At 44.1% G+C, this 15,338-nt stretch overlaps 1 protein-coding gene across 1 annotated transcript in view; it reads right to left on the reverse strand.

Moving 5' to 3' along the window:
* Positions 1-1,201: 1,201 nt before the first annotated feature.
* LOC144732088 (leucine-rich repeat-containing protein 3-like) overlaps positions 1,202-15,338 on the reverse strand; it is a 31,744-nt gene continuing 17,607 nt past the window's right edge. The window contains exons 2-3 of the mRNA XM_078613395.1: positions 13,990-14,875; positions 1,202-2,093 (exon numbers count right to left, since the gene is read on the reverse strand). Coding sequence (XP_078469521.1) covers positions 1,692-2,093; positions 13,990-14,445 — 858 coding nt within the window. The 5' untranslated portion in view covers positions 14,446-14,875 and the 3' untranslated portion in view covers positions 1,202-1,691. The remainder of the gene's footprint in view (positions 2,094-13,989; positions 14,876-15,338) is intronic.

Consider the following 15,338-nt stretch of genomic DNA (forward strand, 5'->3'; position numbering starts at 1 on the left):
GAGCCGCCTGTATGCAGGTTTGCGGCTACAGCTTCCAGCATATCCATGCCTGCTGCTTCGTCGCTCACCCATCGCCACAGGACTTGGATAACGACGATGGTAAAGTGCCATGACTTGCGCAGAGAACTTGGATGTAAGTGAGGGTGATTTGCGCAGCGTCAACCTCACTCTCTCGACCAGCCCCATCTGTACCCAGTGGCAAGACGTAGTCAAAATGACTGGAGATGGTCCTGGTTGCAGTGGAAGGTCCAAAGACCCTTTTGGTGAAATTTCCTCCACCAGGGGTTCCACACGCCCAGGCTCAGACAAGCTGAGTTTTCCGGGTTAGTTAATCCCCGCCCGGGGTTCGGCGTTGGCAGCTGCTGACTGTACCGACTCACCAGGGATGTTGAGCCTGGTGTGTTGGCAGCTGCTGACTGTACCGACTTACCAGGGATGTTGAGCCTGGTGTGTTGTCAGCTGCTGACTGTACCGACTCACCAGGGATGTTGAGCCTGGTGTGCGCCTATGCTAGCAGCTAGAGGGCCGGCCCAGATGGAACAAGCCTGAGGCACAACTAGCTGGTCAGACCACATAACAGGCAGTGTCACTGCACGTGCATGCAGACGACAAGTCAGGACACCAATTAACGTGATCTCTTAACTTCGATAACTACACCTGCCATTCTCTTACTGTTGGAAGTCAGAAAATAATTCATATGCCCTCCGTACTCCTGTGACCAGTGATGCTTTGCGTGCCAAAGAACCCGTGAATGTTATGTAAGATCATAATAAAAGCTTTGAATATTGAATTGCCCTTCATGACAACACATGTCAGTATACCGTTCTAACAAGAAGGAAACCCACTTCATCCAGATAGAGCTGGAGGCTGCGCATGTTGGTCCCTGACTTATTTGTGTTCTGTCATAAATCCTAATTGGGGTATTCTCTGTCACTGAGAAAGGCTAAGCCAATGATTTGACCTCCCGTCCGTTGCATCAACCCATGATATAAATGAAAGTGTGGGTGAATTCCTTGAGGAGGATGGTTGCAGACCTATAAATATTAATGCAGTGTTCGTCTCCTGTAGAAGAAAACGTGACGTTGTGAACTACGACATCACTGTTGTGTACAAATTGTCCCCTTCCTCCTAAATGTAACTATAGTCTTGGTTTAGGTCATTTAAGACATGAAAGTGAGAAAAACACAAGTGAAGCCCAACCTCACTGCTTAAGTTTTTATTTTCACCACAAAATATTCAAATAATATAACTATATCCATTGCTCACCAAGCTAAAGGCCACACTTCTTTTTTAAAGGTCTCAGTCCATCCCATATGCCGACCGACTCTAGTCATCCATTGTAACGGATGTACCACTACGATAATATAACGGTCCTTCAGTTACTGTGCAAAGCCTCCACTGAGTCTCAAGATGTATTCTCACGAGCATTTCGCTTGGGCCATTCGACCAATCTGGCAGCGAGTATTTTAGCGCGAGCCCAAAATCTAGCGCCTGTACATAAAAAAAACAATTGCACAGGTGAATAACACTCACGAATCTATGTATACGGATTGGTCAGCCACCTGCTGCCAATCAGGGTAGGCGTCCCATGCCCAACCGTGGCCTGTGCGATCTACCAATATTCTGCAGAGCCGCCACCACATGAGCGCGGCTCCACACTGTTACCCAGGCCCACCGGCCACTCGCGCGACTTAGAGTCCACTGCTCACAGTGTCGGCCTCCTCGCTGTCGGCCTGCCCTGGCTGGCAGTTCGGCAGGGACTTGAGGTACTCGAGATGGCGCCGCGTCTCGGCCTGGTTGCGCCGCACGTACACGACGACGTAGACGATGACCATGGCGAACCAGGCGGCCATTGTGAGCAGCATGGCCACGTCCGTGGTCCGGCGCCGTCGCCCGCCGGCGACCGCCGAACCCCCGCAAAGTGCGGGCAGGGCCCGGCTGAGGGTCTTCCCCGCCAGCTCGGGCACGAGCGCTGTGCGACACAGGGCCTCGCCCACCGGGTCTGCGTCCATGACGCCCGAGAGCGCCTGCTGCAGGGCGCAGTCGCAGTGCCATGGGTTCCGGGACAGCCTCACGCGCACGCTCATCATGCCCTGCGTACGCACAGTACAGGCCGCGGTGAGTTACACACTCTGCAGGGCGCACAGCAGCAGCAGTCGATGGAATTGTCGTGCTTGGTCTAAGTAATCGCAATGTGTCTCCAAAGCTCAGGCGAGGGAGGCTTCTTGCAAACTTTGTGAGTGAGCCAGTGGTAGGTATTCCACATTCCCATGACATGTACAAGTATATCCATATAAAGACCCTTTTTTAATCTTAAATCAAGAACGCGATTTTTTCAAATATAAATTTCAGCCCCTGGGAGGAATCTACCTGTGATGATAATCATTTCAATATCTCCAGCAAATAAAGGGGTCTAAGCAGCTATAATCGCAATGGACATATGTTAACAACCTTTAAACTCTGGGATATATTTCATGTAAACAATGAACAATATAAAGCCAACCAACAACTCTCTAAAAATATGTAATATTTCTTCTTAAAAAGGGTGTCTCGTTTTACTACGAAATTGATTTGAACCTTTTCAAACATTTAACAACTACATGGCCACCAATGTAAGAATGTGGAATTTCCACCACTGGCTTGTTCCCACAAATAAGAGATGAAGCATCACCCCATACTCATTTGACCAGGGAGAAACCGATTTTTAAGTTGGCTACATGCATTTGCTGCAAGTTTGTTTATTGGGCAACTCCTGTGCAGGCTCTTAATTGATTACATTTGTTATTATTATTTTGGTAATTTTAATATAAATTTAAACATAAACTCAATGTGGTGTGTGTGTGTGATTGCAGTCTGGAAATTTTTATTCGCAAATGTTTTTGACTTATATATAGCCTGAACAGACTGCTGGGGCAAGTGTTGTTAGCGAGCACTTATGAAGGCCGGTAAGGCATATGAGGGGGTGGGTGGCCAACACCACGCTTGGCTGCATTTGTCTCCACAGTGCTGATGTTTACACACTGCACCGTGTACTAATTAAAGGCTGAGTTGACATAGGTGAGACTCTGGACCGGTTAAAATATTTGTCAACAGGTGTTGGCTGTGAGCGGGAATCAAACTCGGGTTGCCGTGTTCATAGCGCAGCACGCTAAACGTTATGCCACCGGTCCCCACACTGCACACCCCTCACACACACAGATCCACATATGGCCAGGTGACACATGGGTTAGAGGTCCCAACTCACGGACCGACAGTTGTGGGTTTAAATCCTTGTTGGAGTTTGACTCGGTTTTGTATTGTTCAGGGTCATTAAAATGTAAGCATTGCCTCGTGGGAATCAACAGTGGTAAGACTGAAGATAAATTGGCCTCTGCCATAAGAGCATCAAATTTATATGAGCATCAATATATTTGAGCAGATACGCTTTTCCTTATTTGTAAGGACACAAAAGAACCGTGAGGAAAGCGTAGTTTGGTCTAGAACTTGTAAAACAGATGATCAGTGCATGTACACCGAATGTGAACTATCTGTATTGATATTCTTGTGCAGCTTGTAATGTAGTGAGCTGGTAAAAGCCTGTTATGTGTAACATACTGCACTGATTTGGGAGTGTCGTCATAAAGCGGAACTGAAAACATTTAGGCTCTAATGTTCAAATAAACGTTCATTGCAGAGTTTAATAAATTATTTATTTTCCACATCTGTTAAGTATTTTTTGTATCAAAGCACTTAATGGGCTGTAAAAATTGTAGTCGAGATAGCGTCGTAATCCACAATTCCAAATTATAAAGATATCCACAGATAAAGTGTTCACAAATTTATTTTATACTACATTATGCAGAGTATTGACTTACGAGTCTATATTGCAAAGGACAGAATTCCATTTCCCTGGACCTTTCTGTGGTTTAATAAAAAAAAGTGAACTGTAAAGTGAGTGGGAATCATGTCATGTGAAAGAATGGCCTTGGACACAAAATTACTATAAAGCCATCCAGGACAAACAACACTGAGGCACTGTCTTAATTATTGTATACAAGGTGTTCCAGATGTCTTGTGACCCTCATTTCAGTCTCTAAATCTTAAATATTTTTTTTTAGGTAAGGTTTGCTCACAACAGGAATGAATATGCAAAGCTCTTTTTCAGAAGCGACCTGGCCACAAATGATAGCTCAACGAGGTGGCGAATCACGTGGAAATGTATAGAAGCCAAATAATCTAAACGCATGTTGATGATAAATGTGGAGAGAAAAACCATAGGACCCAGAGAAAAATCCATGCGACCACGGGGAGAACATGCAAACTTCAAATATATCGGCGTCAGGGTCAGGATTGGACCCATGACCTCCTGTACACCAGGTGAAGTATTTAATATTTCACCACCGTGGCCTGAAAATATTGTGAGGATCAAGAGCTCTTTTTTTACAAGCCCTGTGAAGTGATTGTGAAGTTGTGTCCTTTTGTTCAATCAGATTTTGTTTTCCACGCTGGCTAAAAGGAACATTTTCTGGGTTTCGTGGCTTGCTAGCCGCGCTGCTAAAGGCACTTCAAGACAGCCACATTTCAAGCGCTGCAGGGAAAAACCGAGAAATGAAAAGAGCACATGAATAAGAAAAGTGTTTGCGACTAATCTCAAGAATGTATTCTTGTCAAATGCCTGTCAGCCAAAACAATGCAATGGGCATGTAAGTTTATATCTATTTCTTTAGCCAGGATATTGTTTTTCCCCCACAGTAAATTTATGAGAGGACCAAAGAATGCAGTAGATATCAAGTGGATTCTGGGTATTTATGTATGTATGTAGAACGTCTTTCATTCCGTACATAGCCAACTGTGCTAATCGGAGGTGTGGAGAAAGGACAACAAACTAAACACAAAAATCAGTTCTAAAGAAATTAGTTTTAAATCTAGATTTAAAAATGCATAGCTCCGGTGGGGCTTCCTAATATCAAGACTTGGTAATATCAAGTTATTTTGACATCCATTGCCTACAAATTGTAAGTTTCAGAGGACACCAGCAACACGGACATATATTCGTAAAGTGTGTATACATTAATGTATCTGTATGTAAACTTCGATTTCAACAGAAGAGATAATATATTGATGTATTCTCATTTTGGAACTACAGTAACTGTCTGAAGGTTATAAGACAATAAAATTGGTGGATGAACACTATGTTTAAAAAATGTTTGAGAATATATGCAATTAAAAAATTACAAAGAGCTTTGTGTCGCAACGTAATCATTTTAAAAGTACTGTAGAGGCATGACGCCTTAATGTATTTAAATCTTAAAATGTCGATCAGAAATGCCCTTGTAAATGTACGTAAATGGCAAGATTATCTTAATGGATTGTGTACTATTCACAGTCTTGCTATGAAGGCAGGGTGATACATCAATATAACAGCTTTTTACCAAGAGAAGACCATACGCTGGAATCTTGGGGTTCTTTTGAGTAAGTGGAAGTGCCTTAGGCGATGGCTGAGCTTAACCACAGCGCCTACTGGGAAAACGAATGGGGAATTTTTCCTGCTTAAAACATAATACTCTAGCCTAGCAATTGAGGATGTCGTGGGGTTTCTTGTATCTTTTTGTAGAATGTGGCACTATTATGTGATCAAATGGTCACCTTGGAATGGCATCATAGCTAAAACTCAGGATAGACGATTGTCTATTGGTGTCCTTGGATTCCATGAACGATGATCGTAATTAAGATAGCAACTCTCAAATACCATGAAAAGACATACACTGTAAAGAGCCTATATTTAGCACATTTTTAAGAGAATGTATATACATATTTTGCTAGATAAGAGCTACCACATTTCTTAAATTGAGCAAGGTCATACAATTTTGGGAAAAAGAGAGGATTAGAGGAAATTCCTGAATCAAGCTGTGTGAGCGAAGACGCAGAAAGGGAAGTGGCCGAATAGGGTGAATGAGACGAAACAGTCAGATTGGTAGTCCTCAACAAGGGCACAGTAACCATAGTAGTGCAATAGAAAAGCAATTTAAAAATGTTCTTTGTGTTTAGTTTGTTGTTCTTCCCCCCCGCACCTCCGATTAGCACGGTGGTCTTCGTACGGTGCGAAAGAAGTTCAACATAGATACATGCATAAGGTGGTGACTAACCGCTGATCAACGAATGATTGGAGTGAACCAGTGAGTGCTGAATCATCAATCACCCCGACTATTTTACATTGAATTATATAAAACACATTGAGGTAGGAAGCTAGGTGGTTCACCTCAGCCAATTAGAAACGACCCTCTGGCTACCCCTAAATCCACCCTCCAACCCTATCCATTCCCGCTTGCCATTTACCTAAACCTCAATCTGCTTTTCCCACACGTTTTATATTATTTGCCTTTAACTTCTGGGAGCTCATAGAGCATGTGTTAATTTCTGCATACAAGGCAATAAATGTGTGAATCTGGTAAAAAAGAACTGCATCAAATACCATACGAAGCTCCCAAACGCCCTAAGATAAACAGGCATCACAGTGTACCAACCACTATCAGCTCCGTCACTATAAACGTCATCATCATTATCACAGCAACATATTAAGAAGCTCCATGAACTCACTAAGTGTTACACAAATATTATTACCCAACTTTACAACACTCTGCAGTGTAACTAGGACATGGTATGACATGCAGGAATATATTTATAAAGTATTCTATGATATTTCTTGATATATTCCAATTACAATATGAACACACAGATTCATTTGATAAGAATATGTATATTCCAAACATCTTTAAGCAAAACCTATTTGGATTTAGCACTTAAGTATATATCAATAATATCATGCAACACTTTATTCATAACGTTAAATAATATTCAGCCTGTTAAAAGTTAAAAAAAAAATAGCCCGGTGTCTCTGCAAACCGAGAGCATATACACGTACACATACACATCAGCTTCTAATTGTAAGGTGTATTTGTCAGGTTATGGGTATAACATCCCAAAAACCTTGGTGCCTGTAACACAAAGAAGTAATTATCAATAGATAACCCGGAACAGGCCATCAAAAGAGTTTTAAACCAGCCAGCTGTAATCCCGTTGCTGATCTGCAGTAGAACATTGCATGGATTATGCAGGAGTAATATTATTATTATAGGTGAAGGTGGCATGGCCCCACAATTGCTTACTCAGACCACCGCTGGCGGAAAACCCTCTCCCACGTTGAACAGACGTGTTGGTCGAGGTAAAGCACACTTTACCCCAACTACACGCGACTTGCCAACCGACTGAGTGTGATGTGCCCATTTATGTGATTGGAAAGTAGTGGGGGGGGGGGGCATGGAGAAACTTGCCCACAGTTGTTTCAACTGCCGTGCCAGAAGTAGGAATCGAACTGCCAATCGAAAGCCTACGTGTTATAATTTACGTTGATTCATTAACCCCCCCCCCCCCCACTTCTCACAAGAAGAGTGCACAAGTGTTGTCATCATATCTACGCCTCTATATAAGGAACGAAACACAGGTGGACTTCTCCACAAAATCTGGCTGTCGCCTGATGAAACTAGTTGTAATTACTGGCGAAATGTCGTACTCAGATGGTAAATGTTTTGGCTTGGCTCTCCAACACACCGGTGTGCTGTACTAGTAACGAGTTGGCATGTTCTGTTTACGTGACAACCCTTACTAATTGGCTGTGTCGGGCGGTGGCTGGTTTGATGACACATTTATATATACACTATCTAACCCAAAAAACGTATGTTATGGATGATATTGGTTGTGAAAATACTTTTTGGTTCTTTCGGTAACGAAAACTTCAAATCTAGATTGGTTGTGAAAACGTACCTGTTAAACTGAGGAAGACCAGTGTTTACTTCCCATAAAATTACATTTTTAAAAAAATCAACTTTAATGGTGGCCACGACCAAGTCAGAGCACCAAGCAGGTAATGTTAAGACCCAGTGAAGACCCAGTCAGGGGACTGGGTAGCTCAGGTCAGAGTGCTGTGCAAGCATTGTTGACCACCTAGGTTTGAATATAGGTAACCACCTATGATTAAATTGGGTTCTCAAGTATAGTCGTTGATGGTCTCAGACTGGTCACCAATTAATACAAAAAAATAAAACCACGATTTTAATGTGGGTTATTCTAGCTTCGAGGACTAAAATGTAATTAAGTTTAATTACAACATGACAAACACCTCTCTCTACAGTAGGACATAATTATAATAATACAATTTATAACGCACGCAATCTTGTGGACAGAAGACGCAAATCTGAGGTGCAAATCTGAGGTGCAGAGCCAAGCTTAGTGTCAAATTGCACCGCGCGTCCAGTGAGACTCAATTAAATGTAGAGCTGAAGAGATGCACCTTTAGATGTTTTTTGAACAAAGAAAATGATTGATCGTTACAGATGTGAATATGGATGGCATTCCAGATAACGGGGGCTGCCACTCAGAAATGACGAGAAGCTATTAGTGTCCTTGTCCTGGGAGTTTCAAGGAGGTTTTGCGTTGGAACTGCTAAGGTTTCTACGATTCATTGAAGTGTAAGGCGTCAGCAGAGAACTTAGGTACAGTGGGTAGGCGGATTTTACGGCACGGTAGCAGAAGCAAGCGTTCTTGAAGGTAATTCTGGTCGAATTGGCAAGCCAATGAAGGGCTAGCAAGATGGACAGGGAGTCAGGACGAGGGTTGCAGGGGCCCTAGACATCTCGGGCAATGTGATTTTGGAGGCATTGCAGCATATTTTGGTTGCTTAGAGTGGACCGGATGCGGACTGAGTTGCAATAGTCGAGCCATGACCCAACGATGCTGCAGGCGAGAATATTTGCGATGTTGTAGGTGATGAGCGGATGTAGATGGTGTAGGGTCCTGAGATGGTAGTTGCAGGACTCGAGAACGAGGTTGATATGAGTTTCGAAGGGGAAAGAGTGGGATCCAGAGTGACGCCGGGAAATGTCAGATGGTCAGAGAACTGAATTAAGGAACCAGCGATTTAGATTACCGAGTGGAGTGAGAGTGAAGCGAGTCTTTTTCTAGTGCCAATTAATATGGCCTCGGATTTAGGAGACTTTAGGGAGAGGTCATGGTATTGAAACCAGTGCTGTAATTTGGTTGAGCAAGCGGAAAGATGGTCGATGCCCGAGATGTTTGGAGGCGATGAGAAGAGTGTCGTCAGCGTAGCAGTGGTAGCAGATACTGAAGCTGTCGATCAGTCAGCCAAAGGGAGGTGAATAGGCGGAAAATAGCAGGGGCCCAATACTGAGCCCTGAGATACTTCGCATGTCAACAGAATTTCGTCAGATGAAGTAGCTCCCACTTTTTTTGATGAAACACCTGCTGGAGAGAAATTAGGAAATCCAGTTTAGTTGCAGTTCTCCTGATCCTAAAGTTGGACTCGAGGAGATTGATTCGGCGTTTGTGGTTCAAGGTGTCAAAGGCTGAGGAAATGTTAAGGCTTATGAGTAAAGCAATTGAATCAGAATTGATAACGCCGAGGATGTCGTCCAGGATACTATTCAGAGTGTTCTTTGTTGAACAAAACTTGCGATAAGCTGATTGAAAGGCGCAGAAATTCTGTGAGAATGTGATTTGAGGCTTGAGTTGGGTGAGAGCGAGACGCTCGAGAAGTTTAGAGGTAGCAGTGAGGTTGTTGATCGGACAATAGTTAAGACTGGGCAGCAGAGTCCAAGCCAGGTTTTTTGAGCAACCTGGCCGACCTTTAAGGTAGGCGGAAAACAACCAGTGGAAAATTAGGCATTGGCAATGTTGGTAATAATGGTTGCAAGTTACATGGCGCAGCAGCCGAACAGATGGCCAGGGAGAGTATCCAGAGGAGATGTCTTGATTTGAAGTGAACGGATTGGGGCCAATACATCTTTTGAAGAAACTGGTGTGAATGATCTTTTTGGTTCTTTCGGTAAAGTCACGTAGAAGGGAAGTAATAAAATAATAAAAATAAAACATAATAAAATGAAATAATTCTCACGACCTTTCGGCTACAACGCAAGCAGCCGTCTTCAGGTGAAGAATGAGACACTACCAAGCTAGGAGCTTATATATAAACTGGGTTGGAGGTGGAAGAGCGCCTTAACAAAAAAGAATGTGCATATGAAGAGGAATTTAGCATATTCATGGAAAATGCGTAGGAGGTGGGCGGGGGGGGTTTCAAAGGCATATTATGCCCATGCATTATGCAGGATCAACAGCACCAAGGTGGGGTGCAGGGAGTAGCATTAACAAAGGAAAGGAATGTTATTGATATGTAGCTGCAGTTACTAAACAACCACGTAGAAAACTAAAGTATAAACTACATAAAAACTAAAGTATAAACTGCATAGCACCATCAGTATACTTACTATACTCTACAATAAGCTGAGTTACTAACAGCAAGTAATACATTACAATTCTACGTCGTAAAAACTATATAATATGCTTCCATCTAAACTTTATTCTCTTACATCACACGAGCATATACCGTACTATATACTGCCATAGATAAACCCAACATTAAATGATATACTGTATTACTATAAACCACCCTATACCTTATACATTTCAACATAACACTATGTATTATTCTACCCACCCTAATGTGTATCGAAATGGTTTATTACGTCCTTCCAATGATTGCTAAGCCAGAATCCATCTTCTCGGTTAAAATTGTCTCTGTGTTTGTATATGTGGATGGCCTCATGAACGAATCTCTCATGATAGCCAGATGGCTTGCAGAGAACCTCTGTCTTGGAGAAGTCAATGTCATGTGAGCCCACTGAGTTGTAACAGTGATCTGCCACGGCTGAGGTGTTTGTCCTACCGTGTTTCAGGTCAGCTTTATGTTCACGGATGCGGTCCGAGACATGTCGTTTGGTTTCCCCAATGTAACTGCTACCACAGAGGCAACTTAGTTTGTAGACACCAGGGTACTGTATGTCTGGAACCACATCTTTTACAGACGGTTCCAGATCACGGATTTTATGTACTGTATTGAATCGGACCTGGATCTTGTGTTTAATCAGGATTTTGGAGATCTTTTTTGTGACCCCAGCAATGTAGGGTAAGGTGATGGTCTTGAAAGGCTCCTCAACAGGATCCTTCTTGATGGTTGGAGTGATGGCTTTGCGGATTGTGTAGTCGGAGTAACCATTAGCCTTAAGAGCTTGGCGTACGTGTTTGAGTTCACTGGAAATGTGTTCATGGTCGGAGATGCATTGGGCTCTATGATATAGAGTCTTGATGAGAGAATTCTTCTGGGATGGATGGTGGTGGGAATCCGGTTTTAGATAAGCATCCGTATGGGTGGTTTTCCTGTAGACAGAGTGGCTCATTGAACCATCAGGTCTCCTTTTGATTAGGACATCCAAAAAGGGTAGCTTGCCATCATTTTCGACTTCCATGGTGAATCTGATGGCTGGGTGTATGGAATTGATGTGGTCGAGAAATTGGTCTAGAGCAGGCCGGCCATGTGGCCAGATGACAAAAGTGTCGTCTACGTACCTCTTCCATAAGGTCGGACGTAGAGTGGCAGTCTGGATGGCGTCCGTCTCAAATTTCTCCATGAAGATGTTGGCTACAACCGGAGATAGGGGGGAGCCCATTGGGGTGCCCTCAATTTGCTTGTAGAAAGTTTCATTCCAAGTGAAATATGTATTGGTTAAGCAGTGTCTCACCAGGGGGGGTACCCCAGCATTCAGTCCTTGATGAACCAAGTCTTCAATGATTGCGATGGTGTCAGGTACAGGAACCTTGGTGAATAAGGAAACCACATCAAAACTGACAAGCAGGTCGTCTGGGGACAGGGCAATCCCCTTGATTGTCGATACCAGGTCAGTAGAGTTTAGTACTGCAGAGGTGGTTTTTCCAGTGAAAGGCCGTAGAATTTCAGACAAAAAACCAGCCAATTTATAGGTGGGGGAGTTGATAGTAGAAACAATGGGACGAAGAGGTGTATCTTCTTTATGTATCTTTGGCAAGCCGTATAATCTTGGTGGCCTGGCTGCAGAAGGTTTCAACGAGAACTGTTTGGTCTGATCAAATAATGCGGTTGAATCAGAAATGATTTTGTTGGTTTTAGTGACGAGGCTGTTGGTGGGGTCTCTTTTTATTTTTGTATAGCTGCCATCGTTGAGTAGTTCTTGAATTTTGTTGTTGTATTCTATTTTGTCCATGATGACAGTGGCATTGCCTTTGTCGGCTGAGAGGATGACAATGTCATCCCTATTTTTTAATTGAGCTAATTCAAAACGCTCATCTTTGCTGATGTTGCTAGCTGGCATCTTAGCGTTTTTGAGGGTTGCAGAGATTTCGGATCTTGCTACGTCTGCAGCGATGTGACTGAAGCCCTTGAGAGCTACATCTACTCGAGCAATTATATCATTAACTGGTATGTGTCTAGGTGTGACTGCAAAGTTTAGTCCTTTAGCTAAAACGGATTTCAAACCTTCAGAAATAGAACTGTTACTGCGATTAATTACGACTTTGTTAACATCTAGCTTTTCAATGTGTGGGTCCGGTTTCTTGTTTGAGAGGCGGTTGAATTTGGAAATCAAGTTGTCCTTACATTTAGTCGACATAGCGGCAGCTGAAGAGGCAGTCATTTTTTCCACATGTTCCCAATCCGATGTGTGAATGAGTTTTGACTGCAGGAATTCATATTCTTTGGTTCTTTCGGTAAAGTCACGTAGATAGAAAAATAATCATAATAAAGTGAATAAAAATTTAACAGAAATAAATCGCAACGACCGCTTGTGTTGCGATCAAAATGTCGTGGTTTTAATTTGTATTATTTATATTTTTAATAACTTTATTATTATTTTTCTATCTATGTGACTTTACCGAAAGAACCAAAGAATATGGTGTGAATGAGGACAAGAAAATAGTTTGGTGAGTGAAGGGCAGGATGATGATGACGTATGAATGGTGATTGGACAGGGATGACTTGATGGAGTCCGCAATAGTGTTGAGCTTCTTAAGGATGAACGAAGCTGCAAGGTAGTATTGTAAAAAGATTATCCTGGGTGGAGCAGAGCCTTGAGGACTTTCCATAGTATTCGAGGGTTGCGAGAGATGGTTTGGATTCGTTTGGAGATGTACGCAGAGCGTGAGATGAGAATTAGTGCGTTAGCTGTCTCGTAACGCAGCACGGTAAAGAGTCCGGTCAATAGTTCATCCGCTATGTGCAAGAGTCCTTTTGAGCCGCCTTCTCATTTGCTTGGGCAGGATAACAAAAATCATGCGAAGGTTAGCGAGTGTTTTGAGATTTTAGGGGTGCGACCTTGTTGAGTACAGCCATAAGATCAATATGTAACTGCTCGGCACAGATAATGGGGTCGGGTGATGTTGAGAGGATGGAGGGAGAGTTTGCGATTAGATTTCGAAGAGTGGTGAAATTGATGTGACTGAAATTATGCGAAAGATGGGTGATCTTGGGGATGAGTGGCCAGGGAGACTTAATGGAAGTGATGATGAGGCTATGGTCGGAGTAGAAAATGGAAATTGACCGGAAGAAGAAATGCGATGATCAGAATCCAGCTTCATGATGAGGTCAAGCATGCTCTTGCTGCCAGTGGAAGAAACACGGTTAGGGCCCAGGTTGAGAACTTCCAAGTTATCGGAATTGAGAGTGTCGGCAAGGTGACCGTCAATGGTTGATTGGGTCATGTCAGGGCAGTTGAAATCGCCGGTAAGCACGAACCAATGGGATGAAATGGGAAGGGAGTACATAAGTCGATAAGAGGTGCACTAAATAGCACAGCTTAGAGGCAATCAAACTGAGCTCAACAGTAATTACGTGACGTAATTTTCTGGTATTTAATATTATTTCATGTACAGGCTCATGGTGAGAGCACAATTTTGGAGTATAATTGGGAATCAAACAAAATGAAATGTACATCATTTATAAACCATGGGTAGCTCATAAGCATGAGTTTTCCACGAAGCAGGATACGAATTTGACATTTTCCAACAGCAGCACTATCCAGCCAGTTAACACCCCACCACAGACTGGCAATCACAGTTATCCACACTACCGACCTGGAAGATTTCCGGGCGCAGGGTGGTGAGCCTGTTGTCGGAGATGTCGATCATCTTCAGCGTGTCCTCCAGGCCAGCAAAGACTCCGGCGGGGAGTGTCTCAAACAGATTCCCACTCAGGTTGAGCTCCTTGAGCCGCCGCATGCCCCTGAAGGCGCCAGGCCGCACACACGTGATGTGGTTTGCGTCCAGGGCGAGGCGCGTGACCTCGGAGGGCAGGTCGCGGGGCACCTCGGTGAGCCGCGCGCCGCTGCAACGCACGGCGAGCTCCCCCAATGGCTCGGCCGAGCACCGGCACGCCTTGGGGCAGAACGACACGCCGGCCGAGGCGGAGCGGCTGCACGAGCACACTGCGGCGAGCACGCAGCAGCAGGCGTGTAGAAGCAAGCAGGGCGGCACGGCGGAGCGCAGGTACGCGCCGTAACCCGGGCCATAGTAGCCCCAGCCGTGGCCCATCGTCGAGCGGCCGCGGGTCGCGCAGAGTCATGCAACCCGCATGCACCAGGTCCGGCACGGGGGTGATCTTCCGCCCTGGCCGTGCGATCTAAAGGTTCCGCTTCTCTGCGATCATCAGCACTGCGTGCGCCTCCGGGTGTGTGTGCGCAGGTGCCGGACGAACGTTAGGGTCATGAGCTGCCTTGAGACAGCGTGGCAGGAGAGAGGCTCGTGTTGGCATGCTTCACGACGCTCGCCTTGGCTTGCCAGTCTTGTTGCTTCTCGCGGCGATGTTGCAGGACCTGGCATGAGCGGGCACGTGGAGAGCTGGGTGCCACGTGGTAGGCGGTGTCGTGGTTTGCCGTGCTTGCCGTGGTGTGCCCCAGTATTAATGTGCTCAGCGCTGGTACCACCATCCGCCACGTCTTCCACCTCGCCACACATTACATAGCTTCAGCAGCAACAGAAAAACACAACATCACGTTTCAGCAAACACTTTAAAAAAATAGCTCTTGCTGATTAATACAATACTTCAGGATTCATTATATTCACCAACCGTTTTAACCCTGCATTAACATGGCTTAAAATATTATTAAGACATGATCATTTGTAACCGTCAGGGTTTGTATAATGCATGCCATGGCACAATCAGGATTACTGTATCAAACAATAGTGGTAACATCATAGCATTAGCTGTAACAAATTACGCACATCATCCCCCCAGGATAGATACAATGAGTGATATTCTGTGAGAGGATAACAGTCCACTAAGGATGTGAAGTATATCACTGGAACAGGACCATAAAAGAAGACAAGTTGAGTAAAGAGCTACTTTGACGTGTCAACATTCAAGCCTTTAATGACAACTATCTGTTAACTCAGGAAGATAGAAAAACAATATATTAACTTGTAAT

This window comes from Lampetra planeri, chromosome 1 (assembly GCF_965212315.1).
Source record: "Lampetra planeri chromosome 1, kcLamPlan1.2.h2, whole genome shotgun sequence".
NCBI lineage: Eukaryota > Metazoa > Chordata > Hyperoartia > Petromyzontiformes > Petromyzontidae > Lampetra > Lampetra planeri.